The 22,696-nt window shown below is 43.2% G+C and overlaps 1 protein-coding gene across 2 annotated transcripts in view; it reads right to left on the reverse strand.

The window, feature by feature from the left end:
* LOC141013214 (glutamate receptor 3) overlaps window positions 1-20,715 on the reverse strand; it is an 85,578-nt gene extending 64,863 nt beyond the window's left edge. For both annotated transcript variants that reach the window (XM_073486837.1, XM_073486838.1), the window contains exons 1-2: window positions 20,637-20,715; window positions 19,996-20,154 (exon numbers count right to left, since the gene is read on the reverse strand). In XM_073486837.1, coding sequence (XP_073342938.1) covers window positions 19,996-20,154; window positions 20,637-20,715 — 238 coding nt within the window. The remainder of the gene's footprint in view (window positions 1-19,995; window positions 20,155-20,636) is intronic.
* Between the last annotated feature and the right edge of the window lie 1,981 nt (window positions 20,716-22,696).

Genomic DNA, 22,696 nt, shown 5'->3' on the forward strand with positions numbered 1-22,696 from the left:
CGCACCGGTTTGCTCCCTTGCTAATCTGAGCCGCATGTAAATTTCTTCACCATTTAAATTTTAATAAACTCTAATTCTCTTTCAGTCAAGGGTGAATAACAAGACAGCAGAACAAATGAGCAGAACATATACACTGGCAAGTTTATTAATGGGAAACAGCAAACAAAATGGCAATCAGTAGAAACATATTGACCAAGTCGAACTGAAGAATTTAAAGTGTCTTTGCAGTGAAAGAAGAAAGTCAATTGCACCGGGATTTCAGCTTAATAACTTCAATAAAGACAAATGCTTAGAGTTTAGGCACAAGCGATTAAACCTTAATTATTTATGATTCTTTGGAGCCAAACTCACAACTTGAGCCGTTTCTGAAAGGTTCCAGAAACTGTTTGGAAAGTACTGGATGACCCTATTGCAGCCCAAAAGAGACGTGTTCTGTATATGTATGTGTTCCTACACTTTACTCAAGCAGTACTGATCCCCCACCCCCTCCTTCAACGCTGCGCTGTCTCTCCTCTCTATCCTCACCACTATATTTGACCTCTCCTTTTGTTGCCTGTCTTCTGCCTCAGCCATCTGGTCATCCCCCAAAGCATACATCCTCTTCAAGCGTGGCAGTATCTCTCTCCACCTGAGTGCCTCTCTGCTTCCCCTCTCACATTGTTTCCCCCATAATATCATCCCGCTCCATCAGTGGAGCAGAGATTGGTGGTGGACTTGTTTGAGGGAGAAAAAAAAAAAGTGCATGGTACAGTGAGGAGAGAGAAGCGGTCCGGCCCCCGGACTCATCTCTCTCAGTAATTAAATAAAAATGAAATAAATGTTGTGCTGTAGGTGGAAATAAGATGGCTGAACCTGTCTCCGACTCTGAAGAAATAACAAATCAGTTAATATAATTTGATGATTCTGTGAGTGTCACCTTGAATTTCAATAATGCTAATTTACTCACAAGTCCTCAGCCAACCATGTGCATGCACACTGAGTGATTAGAGGAGCTTGCATGAGGACCGAGTGGTAAACAACACAAAGATAATTTGCTCTCATCCGCTCCTTCTCTTTCCCTTCTTCTCCAATCTCATTTTCCCTTTTTTTTTCTTCCTCTGCAGCTAACCGTGCCTCCTCCTCCTCCTCCTCCTCCTCCCCCATCCTGCTGCAGGGAACCATGCATCCCATCTCCAGTTCACTGGTCAAACACACACACTGTGTCGCCCTCATTCCCTTCTATAATCAGGACACTTGGCAGTGCTACGGGGATGTTACATTTCTGATGCATCACTTGAGATGGCTGGCCTGGAATGCTAGTTCAGAGGAATATATGTAGTGTCCTGCAGGCATGCTGGGCTAATTCATAAAAAAAAAAAAAAAACCTCTTCATGCACTCAGAGTATTAGGACTTCCATGTTCTTTCGCAGCCCATGAGCCAGAGCTTTGCACAGCCTTGGGAAGGGGGTCGGGAACAGTAAATGTCAGCGATGATTGTATCTCTTTTGCTGTTTTCGGTGTCTTTCTTAAAAACCCACGTTCTTTCTCTTTTTGGCCCCGTTGTTTCTCCTCTCAGCCACATGTCCTCCATTTCCTGCCCGTGTCTCGGTCTCCTTCTCCCTCCGGTCCTTGAAGCTCCGCTTCCCGGTATCCCCCCCACCCACCCACACACACCAGCCTACATCAGTACCAGCCTGCTCTGAAGAAGGGATGCTGTCACTGGGAGATAGCTTGTAAGTGCCCTGGGGGATTGCATCAGCTCTTGTCATATAGAGATGTGAAGTGCTTCAAACAGTTAACTCAAACGGCAGACCCAGATTCAAGAGCGACTCAACCGCAACGGTGCTGTGAAACGTTACGAGGAAGCTGTTACTTGTCCGCTCCATCAACATATAGCACCTATTTACACTTATCTACTGGGGTAAATGACACCGATACACACAAAGTGGAAAGAGAGCACGTAAAAACACACCTTCACTACATACAGTAAATGTATCCAAGAGAGCAGGGTGTATTTTAATGTTATCAACTAATATCTGAAAAATTTGTTGTTTCATTTTATGATTCCATGCAAACTAGGGGTGTAGCGATTATGAAACCAAGACAGAAGCTGCAGTACAAGTGTCCACGGCATTGGCGCTGCCACCGATTCATCACAAGTTTATCTTATTATCATTTAACTTTTAACCTCACTCACATTAACGTGTCAGGTTAAAAAACGTTTCCGCTGCTATCGGACTCCCTTCACATCTCTAAGACTCAACTGGCTAGGTTTGTCGGACTGCAACCAGCTCCCTGCATCTGTCGACCGACAGCGCTCAGCATGGTGCATTCAGGGGCAGCTCCTAAATAACACACATTCTGTCGGATACCATTCAGATCTAACTTTTCTAAGACTTTTTGCTTCGCTAAGGTAGAGCAACAAAATGTTGATTGGCATTCTGTGCGATTTGGTGCCCCCCACAGTTACTGAGTGTAACACCACTGACTTGAGATTTGTAAATACAAATCTCAGGTCTGTAACAATTTGTCAGGCGTAATGTAGACAGTGTTAGGTGTTGAAAACTTGTATCTTGAAGTAAACTTGTAACGCTGTGATCCTACCTTCTCACTGAAGTTACACAATGCAGAAACAAGTGATAGGGGGGCAGAGTGGCTGAGACCGAGACACCATTCACCCGATTACAAGACACTGTACCATCAACATGATTTTGAAGCTGTTCAAATAAAAAGTGAGTGGTGAGTAAAAAAGATTTGTACTTTGTTTACAATTAAACTCAAATTACCGATATCATCTACTCCAATAATTTAAATCAAATTAAAGCAGCTGTTTTAAAAGGTGATAACATCTAAATGTACTTTGTTTTAATGAGCAGCTCTGTTATAGTCTATCTTCTGTTCACCCTGACAGTTTGGGAATCCGTTGGGAGGTGTGTCCATGTATGTGTCTCTTTACACATGTACTTGTGTGTCTGACATGTACTTGAGTGTATGATGGATGATAGGGGATGAGGAGCCTGGCCTGGGGGTGCTCTGTAACCAGGGCATGTTAGCCTGGAGCTCACCCACCAAGAGATCAGCATCCCCTATGTACTGACGTACTAAATTTTGATCTTGAGTGAATAAACTCTGTACTCACCTCAAGAAATGTGCTGTTTGTAAACTTCATGTCAAAATTCATATACCGTAAATCTGTATTGCAGCCGGCCTAGATTTATTACAAGAAAATGGATGTGTATGTTTTATTGTATTTAACAAGCGTCTACAACTGCAGAGTGGAAACACCCAAAGCATTTCCTTCAATTCTAGATACATTAGTAAAAGTCACATCAAAAAAGGTTACTGGCCAGTAACTTTAATGGCTCAAATTAGTGTGGCTCTATCAAAGAGGGGGCTGAGTGGCTCTACACAAAGCAGAAGCATTTAAAAGTCTCCGCTGCCTTGACAACTATTACAAGAAACAGATTCTTATTCCAACATGGCATTCGCATGTGTGAGATTTTTGCTCACAGTTTTGATCCAAATGTAAGGTCTGAAATAACACAAGCTAGTTTTTCCCAAAATATATCTTAAGGTTTTATTATCAAAACAAGTTTTCTGACACCCCCTGCGGCTCATATTTTTTGTATAACAGATGAAGCCCACAACATAGCGGGCGAGCAGAAAACTTTAAATATGACAGGCGTCATTTGTGAGAACAAGCAAACTGAAATGTTATTTAGTATATAGCAAAAGCAAGTATTAGCATGGCAAAGTGGTAAGTATGAATATTTACTTTGGTTTCTGTGAAATTTATATATTCCAATGGAAAACATGTTGACAGAGCGGTGTGGTTACCAGGTCAGTAGTCAAATATCCTCTAAGCAGGAATTAATTGATACTTGCGTGTTTTTTTTTTCTTTTTTCTCTGAGCTCAAAGCAGATTAGTGTATCCAATTGAGAAGGACATTATGGAAATCTGTGTGAAAGCATAAAATTCAGACTCTAGTTAGCCTGATTTACAATCTCTTTGAAGCTTCAAGAATTGGATCTAAAAGGCATCTATAGGAAAACCACTTACCCCAGCATCAGAGTGCTCAGATGAAGCGCTCGTATACAACCTACAACAATCCTAATAAGATGTGACCGTACTTCTGCTCTGTCTGCAAGAAAAGACAGAATTAAAACCTGAGAACTCACATGTGAATGGAGTGATAGGATTCTGTTTGTCAAATCTTTGCACATTTGCCAAAGTAAGCCGAGGGAGGATTACTTATGCACACTAGAATTGTCTGCTTTTTGAAAAGACCCAATATTCCAATTAAACAGAATGTTTATGAACAATTTTCAGATGCGGCTGAATCACAGTGATTCATGATTATATGTAATCATTGAAAAGTATTTTTTCTTTAAAAAAAGATGGCCAAATATGGTTAAAAATAAACGTGGCTAAAAGATGGCAGACAAATGACTATGAAGGGTTGATCATGATAGTTATTATCTACTTATACTGCATCTACCCGACTGATGTTTTTAACACTGCTTATTAAAGGTGCTTTTTTCTTTTTTCCCTTTCCTTCAGTGTTTTATAAAGCTTCTTTTGCATGTAAAAGATCTTAAAAAGTTAAAAGGGCCAAAGTTCGCACCAACAGAAGCTCCACTCCAAGCCCCGCCTTTAATAACGTGACTTTGTGACATCACACTACGTCACCATGTCACACTTTTGCATACATTTATGCCTAGCGGCTAGTTTGGCACGTAAGAATTAATTCAGCACAGCTGCTCTGTTGTTGTTAGCAGTGTTGGCTCAGGCGTGTGTGGGCTGACCAATCAGAGCAGACTGGGTATTCAGGAGGGGGGCCTTAAAGAGACAGGAGCTAAATAAGAGTGTTTCAGACAGAGGGGGAAAACAGAGCTGCAGCACTGGACAGTTTGAGAAAACCGATGTGTTTTGAGCATTAAAGCATGTAAACCTATTCTAGTCGTAACCCAAAATAAAATGATGAACCTTAAAATGAGCATATAATAGGTCTATCTATCTAATCTAATCTCTTAATACTAAAATATTCTAAAATAATGATGTTGTTTATACTCTAATAACACTCATCTAACAGTGCTCTTTCAGTTTTACCTTTGTAAATTCATGTATCAAACATGGCCAACATATATTTTTTCTTTATAGGCAAGTCTTTTCCATCTGCAAACATAGTTAAAAATGTACAGGATTAAGCCCCATCCATGGTCTTCATTCAGAACCTTTGTTCCATCATTAATAATGCCTGACACATCAAAGGTTTGCCTGCTGCAAATTACTATGTATATGGTGGCCTGAGGATGAGAAACTGATCGGGGACCAGAGATACTGAGGTCAGATGTGGCCCACGAGCACGTACTTCCCGATCACTGAGTTCATTAACTATTCTCTTTCCTCTCTTGTATTTCTCTGCAGCCCTTCAACCAGCAGTTCCTTTCTCCTCTCCACCTGCCATCTTGATGATATAGTCCTGTACTTGTGAGAGGAGAGAGGGTGGTGAGCAATCCCCAAGGGAGTCAATGACTCTCAACTCCATCTCCTTCTGACAGATATTTTCACCTTCAAGGTCTTACCATCATGCATTTGTTTGAACACAGGGCTGAAAGCACCACACGGGTCAAATAGACCTACATGCCATGGACGACCTGCACATGTGCTGATGTCTTCATTATCATGGCGATGCCCTCCATTTGACCAAACTAAAGAATCGTTATGCAGAGCAAAAGAGCATGAGGCTTGAGCAAGTATGCTGTTCAAATGTTCAATACGTCGGCCATTTCAAAAGTGCAGATAACGCTGTTTTGATGGCAGCTAGGAGATTGGATGGTTTGCTGAGCAACTCTGGGGAAAAACTGTTTGATAGGACTCAACCGATACATGCAGAAATCCCACTTTGCATGCCCTCGTCCGCAGCATGTCATTTCCTTGACACATGCAATTAAGTGCTATCTATGCGAGCAGATAACAAACCTAAACCCTTGGCCCTCGCTTCACCTCGAGAGCCGTGCTCCGAGACGCCGGCCCATCACGCTGAACAAATAACAATCCCTTCTTCGACAGGCTCATGCAGTCCACCATTTGCTGCAATGCAGAGGCGAGAGGAGTGCTACAGGACTTGTCTTATCCTTTTCAAAGATGATCACTCCTCTCACCTTCAGGAAGATTTCACCACAGTACGCGGCACGAGGACAGCAGCTAAACACTGACCCTTTGAGCGTGTCTGTGTGCATTTTTAAGGAGGATTCAGCAGAGTATGAAACATGTAAGGCTTATGATATTCTGTAATTGGATTTCCAAGAAAGCTGGTGACAAAGTCCCTCACACACCACTAATCCTCCCAATCAGCACTGCAGGCCTAAAGCTTGCTCTTCTTCGCAGATGAATGTGGTGGAAGGGAAGAGAAAGGAGCATGAAGCGAGGAAGGGCGAAGGGATCGGGGTGTGGTGTGGATGGCGCCACGACTACATAAGGATGGACAGCCGCTGAAGGCGCGACAACGTGTCCTTACACACACAGTCTAATCACCATCTTTGTGCCGCAAGTGAGACGAGTAAGAGAAGGCAGGACACCCGGGACAGCTGCGAAAAGGAACGAGGGAGACAGAGTTCAACGTGTCAGACCACAACAGCAAACATTCAAACTGTTGCTGTCAGAAGCGGTCTGGGCTCCTGCCTTCACAACAAACAGGGAAGATTAGCTTTGCTGAATCAGAGGAAACAGTTCACTTTAGGACTCCGTGACAGATGCCTTAGAGAAAAAAAGGATACAAGAGAAAAGTCTCAGCCATATCAAAGAGATTAAAATAACAGTTTAAGAAGATGCCTCTTCATTATCAGACCTGAGTGCAGGAGAGCTGGGCTCGCCTGGGTAAAGATTTGAGGTGATATTTCAGGTACAGAGAGCCGCACCCCGACTGACTTGTTTTGAATCCAGTTCTAAACAGCAGGTGAAATACCTGGCAGCTCTCTTGTTCCTGTTCTTATTTGGATGAATGCAGAAAAAAAAAAAAGCAGAGAAAACCTTCCAGATGTCTGGCAGGCACATATATTTTTCCATCAACGTCAAAACGCTGGTTTGTTTGTCCTGCCCTCCTGTACGCATCAATTCTATCTGATCCTCAGTCTCGCTTCCTAAACTAGCTTCTGTTTGTCATTTTCTCTTTTACTCAGCTCCAAGACAGGACAGCAATGCATCTTGAAATTTCCATATTCCAGTTAGGGTGCATACTGTGTGAGTTTAATGCTTCCTGACTGGTGGTTTCTGTCCTTTAGGGAGATTTCTGATCTGCGTGTCTCGTGCATGGCTTACATGCACATGCGAAGCCAAGAGTGTGCCGCACAGGGCCACCAAGAGCGGATGACTATCTGCCAGTCTCACGAGGTCCACTTCCTGCGCATGTAAACTAAGCCAGCGCCCTCGGTGTCGCTAATCAAATTACTTGTCACAATTCATATCCTATGGCGATGAAACAAACGGAGCCGAGCCGTTGAGGGATTTGCATTGTGAAGCTTGATTACAAGGCTGAATTTTAAAACAGCACCTCTCCAAGACCAGTCAGTCTCTGCTCTTTGCCTTTCTCTGAAGAATAATGGAAGAAGTGAATGAGGACAGGAGATGGGCGCAGTTGTTTAACCTTGAAGACATCACATAAAGAATTCCCTCTCCTTCTCAGCCTCAATCCAGGCCTGGTTAAGTATGTAGAGTCCAGTGCCACTTTTCATCTTATTAGTGCCCTTGCTGAGACGGCGCTCCATTCCTGAATGATAATGGTGGAGGTAGTATAGAGAGAGAAAGATGGAAAACAGAGGGCGACGACAGTGAGTGAGCTGTAATCCTATATATGCCAGGTCCCGGTCAGACAAACCCTTAAATATGCCTCACTCACCTTACTTTTCTAAAGCAAATTTCCCCACAAAAACCAATAAAGATTTTCAGCAAGGGGCTTCACTTCAGAGCCATTTCATATCAAGAGATGAGAGCAAGAAGTTTTCTGGCATTAGATGAAAAGATGTGCTCCATTTTATTCTCAGTGGACCTTTCATTGTCTGGATATGTGCCGGGCACTAACGCCAATAACAAGAGGTTCAGTCTAATTTGGTGGCTGTCTGATATCTTGTCTGATATGGTCACTGTGCTGCAGTGTAGTCAAGTCAGAAAATGACCGAGGTTTAGAGATATCTCATGTCTCACGACAGCATGATAAAGACACGCTGAAATGGAATCAGTGTGGTAGACCGATCAGCAAAAGCAAAACTAAAAGCTAAATTGGAGCATTTGGCTCTGAATACTGATTTTTCATTTGAAGGTCAGTTCAACAAAGCTCTGATGATATCTCTGCCATACAACAGTTTAAGTAATATTTGCCCATATCAGTTGTCAGGGGCCTCCAAAATCAATTTCTTTGTAGGAGCTTTAACATGGTTTAATTTCACTTGTTAAATTCTGTGAAACAGACAACAATGCAGCGAATAGTTCCTGATTTTTGCCTTTTTAAGGTACTTTTTCTTCTTCAGTTACACAGACATCATGATATATGGTCGATGATTGTCTTGCAATGTATCAAATGTTGCAGAGCCGTTAGTCGTGAGTTACTCTGTGATTCCCAGCCCTAGTCTTAAAATCTCCTTTCGGCCAAAGAAATAGTCTAAAGAAGAAAATCATGGTTTATCACAACTTAGGTTTTATTTCCAGGCTGTTGGTTCTGTGGGTTATGATATAATTGTATTCATCAAATTACTTGTTCAGATCTCGCAACACAGTAACATTGTTAAGAACCAAAAGAGGCCACAAACCCAAATGTCAGCCAACCATATAGTGAGTGGACAAGAGCACACCCTAATATCAGTAATAAACCCTCATTATACAGGAAAACAGTGATTCAAAAAAGTTTTAGTTTCCTTCAACAGCATTCCCAGGTTATAAAGAGTAAAAGGAACATACCATTCACTTCCTCTGTGTTTAAGTGGAGTCAGTAATCTCAATGGATTTCTCCAAAGCTGGACAAATTCACTGCTACATACCACTGATGGTAAGTGAGGGGGCAGACTGACACGTTAGTTTGTGTCATATACATTTTTAATGGTACCTGCATTTTGTGCTAATAGCATTTCTTTCTTGTACTGAAAAAAATAACAAGGCTGCGACACAACTTCTACAACGGGAAACTCATCATGCAACAAGAGTCTTCATTACACCTAAATATTTCATTCAGTTCCAGGGTGTCCTCAGGCTAAAAAGCTTTACTCTGAGACAAACCCCCTGAAATTGGGAGTGAAACGTTCACTGACACAAACTTCGGCCACTTGAGAGCAAATTCCAAACTTAAGCTTCTTTATGCATAAAAGACCCAAAGTCTATCCCCTTACAGCTTAGTGATGGGCATACAGTAGCAGCAGCAGCAGCAGAAACACTACAATGGGCAGGAGGAAAATATATTGCACAAAGTGTTGAGAGAAAAGCAGAGGAAACTGATGAGAATTCTCTGTGCCCTTGACATATTTAAAAATGGTATGTTATTCGGTCTTACAGTCCATTTGCACTAGAAAGAGCTAGGTGCCATTCACACATACTGTAGTTTCCTTGATGGTAAGTTAATTTCAAAGTGGACATCAGGCTACTTCTGGCCACTGTCCCCTTCACAGCTATTATGGGCCTTATATTGAATGTATGTAGCTCATCTATAGATGCATATAAATCCTCAGACGGCATATTCAACTTGCTTTGGTTGAGTATAGCAGACAGGTATGTGCAGAGATGAAGGAAGAGCCGCTGTGTGCTTACAATCCAGTTCACATCACACACGCGGGCATACACAATCACAGTGGTTGGTCACTTCATCTCTCCATCTCCAGCACTGTGCCTCTCTCCTGCACTATTCCCTTCTCTCATAAACATAGCTAAGCCACTGAACTCTCCCAAGTCCTTTTTCATCATATTCTCGCACTGTCAGGGCTGCAAAGGGCACCGGCATCTGAGAGAAGCTTCCCATTGAGGCCTTTTGGAATGGATTCACTCCAAACGGCCTTTTCATTCTGCAGCTGCGATGGATTAGCTCTGTCATGGGTCCAGATGAGGTTTGCCTTCCTGATCTGCACGCCACGCCGGGCAAAATAAAGCCACGCCACCGAGATAAAAGAAGGAAGGGAAAAATAAAATTAAGGGACAGGAATGGCGCCGGCGGCGGCCGAACGGTCGATGATAGAACACTTCAATATTTCATCACAGAGTCATGCATGGACACACAAACACGGACAGCGGCCTGGGAGCAACCGCCCACAGGTTTTATGAAGCCATGTGTGAAATGGCAAGAGCCACACAACAGCACTCTCCGAATTAACCATTGGAGGGAGAAACAGAGGAGGGTCACGGTCGAGCGAGCACATCATGTTCACTTAATTCTCACTCATGGGGATAGTGAGCACTAAGGACAGGAGAATGGCAGTAAGACGCATGTCAAGTAAGCCAACACCACCTCGTCACAATGAGTTGCTGTTCTCCTTCACACCTGTAAAAACTTCCTCTTAATAATATGTTGGAAGCCACTACTCTGATGACCCAGCAGCAGATGAGTCAAAGCACTTTGGAGCTTCATAGTCGCCATAGTTTTCATAACATATTATTGATGGCCATTTGATCATCATTCCGCTCTTTGTGGCATTCATGCGGATTCGATTAAACTTGTTCAGTGTGAATCAGTGAACAATCAGAACTATATTGGCGCTTGTAGCGGTGACAACACAGATAAAGTGATTTGAGTGGCTCCTCAGGCCCGCCAGAAGATATTTCTGTTTCAGTGTCATCAGCAGTTTATTCCAGCACGTCAACAGATCCCGCTCTGACACTGCTGGGCTCTTCAATCTACAACCACAATCACACTTGCAGTAATTGTCTATAAATCCACCCTGTCTCCAGAGGTGTGGCTCTGCATTATGTCTTTCATTACATAAGATGTGGTTAATATTAACCACAGAGGCTATTCGTGGCATGTCTTATTTGCATCTCTGTATCACTGCAAGGAATATGCTAATATCTTTTTTTTTTCCCTTGCTCCTCTCCTTCAGCTTGTATGCTAGAGTGCCCGTACACTAGTTTCACAAGGTTATGATGCTTCAGTGGCCCGGCGACTGTGAACTGTCACAAGCAATCAGTTATGATGGAGCCCTTGTTTCTGCACAGACATGCAGCTTTGGCAGGGGCTCTGCTAGCGACTGCCTCTTTTGAAACAGGCCAGAAACGTGCGGATCAATCTGCTCAGTCGGCAGACGGAAGGCTGGAAGCTGGAAGCCCCGTCGCACTGTGATCCAATATTTACTAGTTGGGAGAGTACATCGTGACACTCCCTGTTGATGTTTTGTATTCATCACAACGCCGGCCTGATGTCCTCCTCATTTTTGACTGTCTTTAGCTCAGAACAAATATTCTCCGTCACCACACACACACACACACACAGAGGGAACCAAAACAACAAACAGGTAATAATGCAGTCCAAGTGTACCGAGAAGATTAGACGGCACATAGGTGCCAATTAATGCTTTTCTTCAGGCTCCTTCAGAAATAATAAAAGGCCGAAAAGCTGTCTGACCTTGGTCAGGACAATGCAGTCAGCAGCTCCTATTGAGGAGGACTACAGAGTTTCCTCTTTTTCTTTTGGACGCAGTGAAGCCAGGCCAATGCAGCAACTTCCGATGAGGCACGATGCGGATGTGCTATTCCAGCTCAAGTAGGGGATTACTGATTCAGTGATTATGGGTATTGTAGGGGAGTCTAGTGAATGGCCAATAGCTAGCTGAGTGTGACTGCAACGGCTGCAGGAACATAGCTGTAATGGGCTTTGTGGGAGAGATTAAATATATATAAAGAGAGAGAGATAGAAATGAGAAAGACGGGGAGGGGGGGAGCCGAAGTGAAAAATGCTGACTGCAATGTCAGAGATCTTTTCAAGTGACAAGTTTGGAAAATGCTCTTCCTTTCTTCTTCTTTACCCACTCTGTCCCTGCCTCTTCAAAACTGGCGCATGAGGGTAAATGACATTTGGAAATGAAAAATAATCTCTGCCACAAACGACGTACCCCACTCTCCTTGAGAGGTTTTGCTCATTGAGAAAACAAAATGGAAAGCAGCCATCACATGGAGCTGAGCTGCTGGCAGACGTATCCCCGAGATGCACCTGAGATGAATAGTTCACAATGGCAGCCTGCCCTCCTGTTCGTTTTACTTAAAATGCACCACATGTACAGCCTGTTTCTTATCATAAACAGTTTTTTTTTCTCTGCGACGAATGCTCACAATGCACCGCTAAGAATTTCTGCGTCTTCCTCCTGTGTGGTCCCTCATAGTGTTTATCGCTGCTTTTTCATATGGTCACCCAGCTCCTCTTGTTCATCACAACGCAGCACTGATATCATCTTCAATAACAGAACACAGACTTAGGCTGTCATTGTTGACTTATAGTTCAGAAACCGCCCTATTATTTGGACAGTGGTGAACAGATGTGCGCAGCGTAGATGGGCTGTCACGTTGCATTATGTCTGCCGACAAAACAGAGGGGTTTGATCTACGTCTTGCATTCATTGGCTCGCCGTAAAGCTCCCATATGGGTCAGTGCTGCACAGATTATTCTTTAACTTATTCTTTGTTGGTTGTTTAATGGTAACATCTGTTTTTTATTGATCAGCTGTGGAGTAAATTGTTTTTATAGTTGTGGCAATTTATTTGTCAACAAATATCTAAAGTGTTAAGGCTTTATGAGCGGTCCTATATGCCCCGGTCTACTGCAGTATGTATTCTTTAAAAAGCATCAGTTACCATGTTAATACTTGGTCCAGTCATTCTATGTTGGCTACGTTGTCTGTTTGAAATAACTGCAGGCAGTAGGGTGATGATATCTTTAGGGTGCCATGACAGTCCAACCATAATCATATCACCTTAATCCCTCTTCTCACTTGCAATTCATCACATCCCCAGAAAATTGCACATATAGATAAAGGAAATCAATAAGAAATTCAAAGACTCCAGCATCCCCACAGTAGGTCTGAACACACCACAAAAGATTGATAACTGTCCGTGCTGGAAGAAATCTTTGAAAAGTACTGATGTAAATCTGTCTGAGTGATTTACTGAGCTTCCACATCAAAAGCAAGTCTCTAACCCTATATGCTTTTTATATTCCATAGCTGCTGAAATGGCCAAATGCCCAGTGTTTGTGAAAGATGGATGGAGATTTGAAGCTACCACAGCAGCGAGGAAGGAAAGCTGTTGTTTTATCAAACAACATCTGCCAGCGTCATTGATTCCAAGACAAATAACACTCCGACAGCAACACTTCTCCTCAGGTTGGGCTTAAGAGGATCTTTTGATATTCTGATTAAAAATTCATTGTGTTGAATCTGCCTTAGAGTGTGTTCTATGTTTTCTGTTCTGAATCTCATTACAGCTTCAGCTGTGCGCCTGACTTTAGAATAAATAAATAAAAAATACAGCGGAGGGCATCTCATGGCCAGAAAATTAGGTCAAAATAATGTTCCCTGTGGAGTTTTGGCTTCTGGAAAGTTTCCAGCGTTTTATGTGTTTGCAGTATGAGAAAGCTTTAACCTCACGTGACCACAACAAAGTGTACCAGTGACTGCAGTGATGCCAGCAAGACTTAGCCGGGTAAGTTATTAGTATTTCATCAGTGCTAAACTTCAGGGAGACATGCAGTGTTTTGCTGTAATGTAGCAGAAATGACTGTAGCACAATCAATATTAGTTTTAATGAAAAAATCCTAAAGAAATAATGATAATAGCTCAGCCAGACATTTTAAAGCTTAAGTAAAAACATGTGACTCTGCCTCATCTTTTCTAGTTGAACTACGCTGTCAGTCAACCCCTTCTGCTCACGTCCCCACTCCCCTCTCAGAGGCCCTGCAGTTCCCAGAGCATGTAACCTCATCCAGGGCCGTTACTGTACCACTCATCTGACTGAGCCGCCTCGACAGGCCTCTGAGACCGCCTGGCCTGCTGGCCTGGAAATCGCCCCATTACGTTACAGAACGGTGGCTCATGTTTCTCTCTAAGGCTTTTGCACAGTCATGGTGCTCATCAAATACGCTCGCTGCTCGTTTACTCTTTGCATTTAAAATAAATAATCGCCTGCATATATTTAAAAAAACGGCCTTTTCTGAAATTTTGTTAGCTGGTCGCAGAAAGAGACACAGGGTGAGCCAGCGATATTATTCACCGTGACCTTTACTTTAGATAAAACATGAAGTGTGTCATGGGAGCTTCAGTAGAAAACAGTGAGATACTCACTGACAAATGTGAAGAGGGAGACAGGATGTGTCCGTCTATGCATGTGTGATTGCATACGCCCACAGTGTCTGTTTGTGTGACTCTGCGCTTATGTGCACACACATGCGTGCATATGCACACGCCATAAACAAACCTCCATCTGTGCCTCTAACACAGCTGGACTGTGATGGCATGTCCCGGCACAACCCCCATCGCCTGGAGAAGTCTCTGTCTCTCACTCGCACACAGTCATACACTCATGCACACACATGCCCTCTATATAAAACATTTCTTAATCAAATCCTTACTCCTCTTTCTTTCTCTTACTGCAGTCTTTGTCTCCTAGCACTCAGTTTTCCACTCTCTTTCCCAGCTTCCCCCTGCCATGTTTCCCTGTGTCACACCTTTCGAGCTGAGTTACAGCCTGCAAGGACAAGAAGTGTGGCACTACTACAATCACCTGAGGAGCTTCTCTCAACCACAGCCTGCTGCGTAAACATGTCTGCCTGTCGCTTTGTTTACCGTCCTTTCACACACCACCACGACCAACAACAGCCCCAAAAGCTATACTCAACAATACACGCGAAGATTTGGTAAGGGCCCTTTCGTCTGTGCTTCAGAACATATGCCATTTGCCACATGTGCTCAGTCATAGCATAGGCCGCCGGTGTAAAGAGACTGTTGGTGTTTCTGGGCAACATGTGCAGAGCTAGCACTCTCCGGGTGGGCGTAAAGGTCAGTGAAGAAGATGTTTCTAAGGATGTGTTGTGTCTAGACAAAAATTACACTGGTGCTCTATTTTTGTGAGTTTATGATACTCCTAATCCATAATGTTGATATCTCACATCCATGTAAATACAACCATCTGCTGGCGTTTTCTTCCTGACTGCTCAATGAAATGCCAAGCAGCTTAAAGGGGATCCACACAGCTTGTGATCCTGATACAGTACCCAGGACGACATCTCTCACACATTATGACCATACATCACCCTGCATCATGTGGAATAAAACATACAATCAGGATGCAGCACACAAATTAAATGTGTCTGCATGACGAAACAGCATGAACCTTTCGCATATATATATTATATTGCTGCTATTTAGAAGCAGGTTGAAGGTGCAATATGTCAGAATTTTAGTTGAAAACGTTCAAAGAATGAACTAAAATTATCAACATAATGTGAAGAAATAACAGTTTTAACTTTATAATGTCTGTGTATTGTGCTGCAGAGATATCTAAAGTTAGCATGCTAACCAGCTAGCCTTGGCCTGTCCCGGCTCAAAGCTCCTGTGCTAACGGTGTAAACACCAAGACTCCACTATTGCTCCAAGCTCCCAGCCCGGACCATTAAATACACGGCTAACCAAGCTAACTAGCTAATGGCAGCTCTGGTGATATGCTAACCCCTATTTGTTTTGAGTATGACTACAACAGCTGGCCAATTCTTAAATCTTTGAAAATTTTTGATATTTTGCGAATCACAGTTGTTCACATTTTGACAAAGTTTTTTATATGGATTAATGAAATGAGATACAATAAGTTGATTAGTGAGCCTTGGAGGTGCTGGCAGGCAGATTTTTATTACCTTTCTAGTCGCAAGCAAACTCCCACACGCTGTCTAACTTGCAAAAATAGATTTATTTGCGACATTTCAGGACTAGATCTTCATCAGGCAAACAGTTTGATATAAAGAGAAGCCAACTTTAAAAGCGAGCGGCTGCAAGCGTTCAACCAATCACTATCCCCACATAAAATCTGGATAAGTAACATCAACTTCCTAACTGAAAGTAAATGATCTCCATATAATTACATGAGACTAGAGAAGCAAAATATTGGATGTTGCATCAAGCAAAAAGTTACATCCAATTGTACACATAAATAGATAAATTAATGTTAAGTGGAGGCTGAAATTCCCAAAAGCTAAACTGCAATTTATATACAACACGATAAGTAAGAACAGCGACATTAAATAAATATGGAATTTATAATAAATGCAAAATAGTCTCTACAAGCCCCCCAATAACCTCCCTCATCTGGCTACCAGGCTAGCTGTTCCCCCTTGTTCCCAGTCTTTGTGCTAGGCTAGGCTAAAAGGTTACAGGCTCCAGCTTCATATCTACCTTACAGATGCAGGAGTGGTATTCATCCTCTCATCTAATGCTTGGCAAGAAAGCAAACATGCATACTTCTCACAAGCTATTTATTTAACCTCATCTTCTCATGGCACCTTACAGTCGCTCTGCTCTTCTCTCTTGTCCCTTCTTTCTTTTGCCTTTAGAAATGAAAATTACAATCACAGTGACTTGTTTCATTCTGTCTTTTTTCCTCCTCGCCACAATGCTGGAGCAAAACAGTTTCTACAAGCAGCAAAGGGAGACATTGGCTGAATGGTGCAGCCAAAGAAGCATCTGCTACTGCCAGGGTTTAAGGACCTGGAGGATTCAATAAAAGAGGGGTAGGCACATGTAAAAAGGCTGGCAGAGGGGACACAGACCATTAGCTTAATGACAGAATGAGGAATGAGGAATAGGGAGATGAGATTCAAAAGCCAAGCATTGCAAAATTTGCCTTTAACAGGAATTCAAGGCGAGTAATCTAATAAATAGCGTGGCGAGGAAAAGGGGGGGCTTGATGTTTTTTTTCGCCTCAGGTAAAGAAGGAAAAGGAGAAGGGTAAACAGGAGAGAAAAGGATGGCGGTGTCATTAACTTGGCTAGCCATGACCATCAGGAACATTAATGCTGTCTGCTCTGCCTTCTTTAAACGGCTCCCCTTTGCTTTGAACTACCCGTCTTCTCTGTGAGCATACCTGACTCCTAGCTCCGACAGCTATTATGGACCCTGCACTGGTAATTACACATTTCACAATTTCTGATGTCACTTCAAAGCAACAACAGCCCTGACAACAAAGCACACACCATGCCTCTGCCGGTACAAAGCCAAGCCTTAAGGATTACTGAAGCCACACATTGTTTTGCTGCCGGTCACTAATTCAATTAATAGCATAAGGCTTTAAACGGACTTGAAAGAAATTGTTCTGACACAAGACTACGCCTTCGTCATACCTACAGTGAGAATTTCCATATTTTGTTTTTCATGAAAAGCAAAATAAACTCAGAGCGAGTTTAATCAGAATGACTGTATGCAGGTCCTCTTGTTCCTCTGCCTCTATTATATCATTTAAAAGGATGTACAGCAAATGAGGGGGAGTGATCTACATGATGAGTCAGAGGAGAGGGCTTTGGCAGTATGTGTCCCAGAGTAAAGGGAGAATGCACACTAAAGCAAAAGTAATGTCAGCATTGGGAGTCCGAAACAAAACAAAAAAAAGGAAAGAAAGAAAAATGCTGTCATTTCAATGACTCTGCAAGGCCCGAGGCAGCCACATCTCATCTTGATCAAAGCAATGAAGCCAGCCTCGAAATAGATTTACTCCCCAAAACTGCATAAACACCACTTTTGTGCAATCTAACTTTGCCCGATCATAAAATAGATGTGTGTGGTATTGCTGACAAAGGTCTGAGTCGCCCACACGGGGCTATTGATGACAAAGGAAATTTGAATGTCCACTAAATAATTGTGACAGCTTGCAGAACAAACAACAGCGCTGACAAATCTAAAACTCCGAACACAGGAGGTCCTCGCTCACCAGAGGCAAAGCCTCAAAGGCCTGAAAGTCAGCAGATAAGTGATATTTAATAACCATCATCTCTATTTTGTCCACCACATCGGTAGAGACAATCTGAGGTGCTTGTGGACTGTTGTGAGCTCAGCATGAGCTGTCTGCGGTTTGCGAGCTCAGCTTGACGAGAGTCTCAGGGCACTACCTTGAAAAAACGTCTCAGATCATACATTAAACCAGATTCATAACAGAACTGCGTCTCACAGTGTTCTGTGGTCCGTCTCTGCTCAAGCGTGGTTGACTACAATTAAATGGAGGACTCTGAGTGGGTTAAGTCTAAAACTTCCTCCTGTATGATGTAAACATTCGCTACAGAGGAGGAATCTCTAGAAGAGCAGATTATTAATGTGCACATCAAAGCAAAAGCGATGCTCTCTCCAAACATTATAATGATATTTGACAATCGCTCTTGTGTTTTTGCATCACTGAACAATCAATTTCTGTTAGGCATTGGTGGCTTTGCATCATTAAAAGCTAGTAGTTTTCTTGTATATGAAGTTCGAGGCGGTCCTGACACTGTGCTCTTGATGGAGATGCTGAGACGTGGCAGCGAGAAACGGGGCCATTGCTCCCACAGGAGCCCCTTCCTCTCACTAAAGCTCTGTCTGCCCCTGAATTTAATTAGATTCTGATATCAAGCCTTTTTCTCCTATGCTTCCCTTCCTCTTCAACATGCGTGAAATTGCACGGCACTATCTATTATTTATTCACTCTCATTTGCTTATTGTTTCTTATGGATGCCTTCGTTAGGGCACTTGCAGCTCTGCTGCCTGTGATATGACGCTCTTCTTCATCTCCCTCACCGCTCAGACCCACCTCCTCTGCAGGTCTGAGCCCAACTCATTTGCTAGCGTTGGTTGGGGAGCTATGGATTTTTTCCCCCTTTCACCCAATGACAGCACGGTGAGGTGCTATGAGGGCTGGGTGCTAATGAGCTGACTCTGCAATGCTGGGGGAGATGCTCTGTAGCACAGGGGGGAGTCAGAGGACGGTGAGACGGGGATGCTCTGGCACAAGGAGAGTCAGAGGGGCCATTATGACTGTGCCACACCGGGGTTAGAGGGACTCAACCGTGCCAGTCAGACAGAGACGCTTGTCTCCAAAGTCGGTCATTCAGCCAAACTGAAGTCATCATTTAAAATGACAACACAAAATGGCACTCTGGACTCTTTTCGAATTTATTCCACTTTTCCCTTCCACTCTGTTTCAGCTGATTTCAAGAAACTGTAGCCGAATGGGGGGTCGAGAACACAGTGGTTATATGGCAGATCAGCCACCGCACCAGTTGCACCATGGGATGTTTATAACCACATAACAGGACCCATGGAGAGGCATGGGGGGAAAAAATCAAGTGTTTTATATAATAGATACCAATTTATATGGACAGTCATTCATGTGATGAAACAGTACAATATTTGAACATTTTAACATCCACTGTTTCTATCCAGTTTGCTCCACTACACAACATGTGAACTCCTCCAGCACAGAGGCCTTGAGTCACAGGCTTTGTGTAACTGGCTGCATTTTTTATTCTCAAGGCCAGCATGTACACAGCATGATGCCGAAGGAACTTATTATAATGTGGAATTCATGTATTTGTATTATATCAAGTCCGGAAAACCGAAGAGACACAAATGCTGCAAATGTGGCAACAGTACTGTGATTTGCACCCACAGCTTATGTCTATAAATATTATTATTTATAAAAATGTATATATATAGCCTATCTTTAAAAAAAAAGTGTATGCATGCTGTGATAAAACCAAAGAAAACTACGCAGGATAAATGTGAGGAGAACACCGTGTGACATTAGAGACATCTGTATTCCCACATGCTCCTTTAATTCCCACTGAGACTTTCTGAACCACAGTGAAGTGAGATGAACTTGACTGCCTCCCCTGGATTGAGATGTAGGAGCCCCCCACCCACCCACCCACACACACACACACACACACACACACGTACGAGTTTGACATGAATAATTCTGCTCATCCGTCCTGCGTGGACACTGGGAGACGTGTGGAGACATGAGACTGGAAATAGAAGCACACTTACACGCATGGGTGACTGAAAAGCTGTTGGACGACTCGAGGTTGTCGACGTTGTAGTTAAGGTGGAAAGGCTTCTCAGTGGTGTTTTGGTTGGTGTTGTAGAGTTGGACAGCGAACCTGAACGCGCTGTGCTCCTGCACCGTGGATCGCATGAACAGTCCCCCTTGAAGAGATGGAAACCAAAGATAAGACAGTCTGCGGAGCTCTTTTAATCACTCTGTACGTGTTATTGTGACACAAAAAAGAGGCTGATTGCTGTTTGAAAGAACAACTATGATGCATTTTAAGCGGTGCGCCTGTGTGTAACTCTTCAGATCGAGCGGGGGGGAGGTGGAGGGGGAGAGAAGGAAACTGACCGTCTCCCGTCCTCCTTATAAAACACTCCACTTATCTTCAGCCAGTGGTTACAATAATAACACTCAACACTACATGTTGGTTACATCTGTGTAGTTTCTAAGCGTGCAGCATCTGTAACATCAAGTTAGTCTGGTCTGTCACTGCGCAGAGCTCCGGCGCTCCGTCCGGATCTCTCCGGTGCAAAAAAAAAAAAAAAAAATTGCAACCTTGCGTTTGATTTCCCCGCACAAACCCGCTCAATCTGCAGTCTGTGCACACGGCAAGAAAAAAACAACAACAAACACTTACCGATATTAATCTGATTGGGAAATCCTGCGAACGATCTGTCAAAGAGCCACAGTAGGAACAAAACCACGCGTTGTGCCATTTTTTTTTTCTTTTTTCCTCCGACCTGTCTGTTCAACTCCTCAAAAGGGTCTGTCTAAGCAGATTCATATGTTCTGGGTGAAAGCCGGGCGCGATGGAAATCCAGTGGAAAGATGATGGTCGCTCACAGTGCGCCAATTAGGTTCATTGAGGTGCAGCCCAGCTGCAGAGCAACTAAGAGAGAGGCTGAGGGAGAGAGAGGGAGAGCGAGGAGGGAGGGGGTGGGCTGGTGGGGAGGTGGAGGGTGGGGGGGCGAAGGAGCTGATCTGAACTCCGATTGGACCCGAGGCGGCGGGCCAATGTTGGTCGAACTTGATCCGACGTTAAATTAAAAAAAAAGAAAAAAAGAAAAAACATATAAATAAATAAAAAGCCTCAGCCCGCTAGACTACGACGGCTTGGAATAAGCGCTGCACTTGTCAATATTTAGCCTTCTGCCGGCCCGATCAATAGAAACACTGCAATCTCAGGTGGCCAATGACTCCGAGCAGCCCGGCCCTCATCCAGCCGCTGCACATCCGGGCGTGATGAGGAGAGCATGCGGCCATGTTCCTGTGCCAAAGTTTGTGCGCATGTTGAGTGTCCATGTTTACATCCGTTCTGCAAATATACCCCACAACACTGACATTTATTAAGGTTCGAGATGGGTAGAGTAAAAGGTAAAGTTCAAAACACAAACACACTCTCTCTCTCTCACACACACACACACACACACACAGGAGGGCAGAGGGACACAGAGCCAACAGAGCTGTCTGTGGTCCTGAAAAGTGACTGAACAACACTCATTTTCTCACCACAGAGTATATAAATACACACCCTTCTTTGGAGGTTTTAACCACAACCAGCCGACTGATAACTGTGAGTAAAATCTGCATCTCCTGTTATTTACTTGAAGTTTTACTCTGTCTCTAATGAAACATCTATCATTCCTGTGATTCTGCCTCACAGAGAACAATTAAGGGATTACTGGCCCATTTATCACCCTCAGCAAAGCGCTTTGAAAATTGAGTTTTTAATTGCATTGCAAATGGCTGGGGCTTCGGCTATTGATACTGCAATGCACCGAGTCCTCTTTAACATGGGGACAGACTCGTGTGACCTGTTTTAAAGGGACAGTTTCAAAAAACACACACTCTTGCTACATGTCCATCTAACTAGATTGTTTTGGTGTGAGCTGCCGCGGAGATGTCTGCCTTCTCTTCAATTAAGTGGGGCTAGATGACGCTCAAATGTTTGAAAAACTCAACCGCAGTGTCTCTTTGTAGAAATCATATCTGTGTTTCTCACTATATGATCCACAGACCTTGTTGTGAGCAGTTTAATGTAGGGCCTATTTTCTTACACCCACCAACCTTATCACTGCGCGGAAAGCACGACCGAGGCTAGCTAACTGAGCTAGCTTATAAAACTGAGTGTTTCACTGGGGATGTTCGAAGTGGCTTTAAATAAATGCTCCCAGAGTGTTATCTAGTTCAAATTTTATTTTATTTTCTTATGAAAAAAGAAAACAACAACATGAAGACTTAGCTATCATGCCGCCTGCTGTTTCTTTTATGTTTACTGTCGCTTGCTTGCTGTCCTCTTGTTGTTTTGTTGGTATTTTGCACTAAGTGTTGTGTTTATTTCACTGTCTTTCTTGTCGTCCTGTAGGTTTGTGGTGTGTTATGTTTCTAATCATCAATAAATTAATTAATTTATTCATTCATTCATTCATTCAATGTTACGGCCCAGCTGAGGACGCCATTTCTGATCCGGCCTAAATTGATGTTGTCAATTTAAAAGATAATTTTCCAAATCAAGAAAGTCGCAGTTTGTTGTGATTCACGTAAAATATCATCTATATTTATGTGAAACCGCTCAGCGAACTACATCGTCTCGCGCAACACACGTCACCAACAACGCAACACACTAACTCAGCACAGAAAAGGTAATAAAAATGATGAAAATCACAATAAATCTGGTTATTTTGAAAACTGCAGTTA

Source organism: Pagrus major, chromosome 18 (genome assembly GCF_040436345.1).
Source record: "Pagrus major chromosome 18, Pma_NU_1.0".
Classification (NCBI taxonomy): Eukaryota; Metazoa; Chordata; class Actinopteri; order Spariformes; family Sparidae; genus Pagrus; species Pagrus major.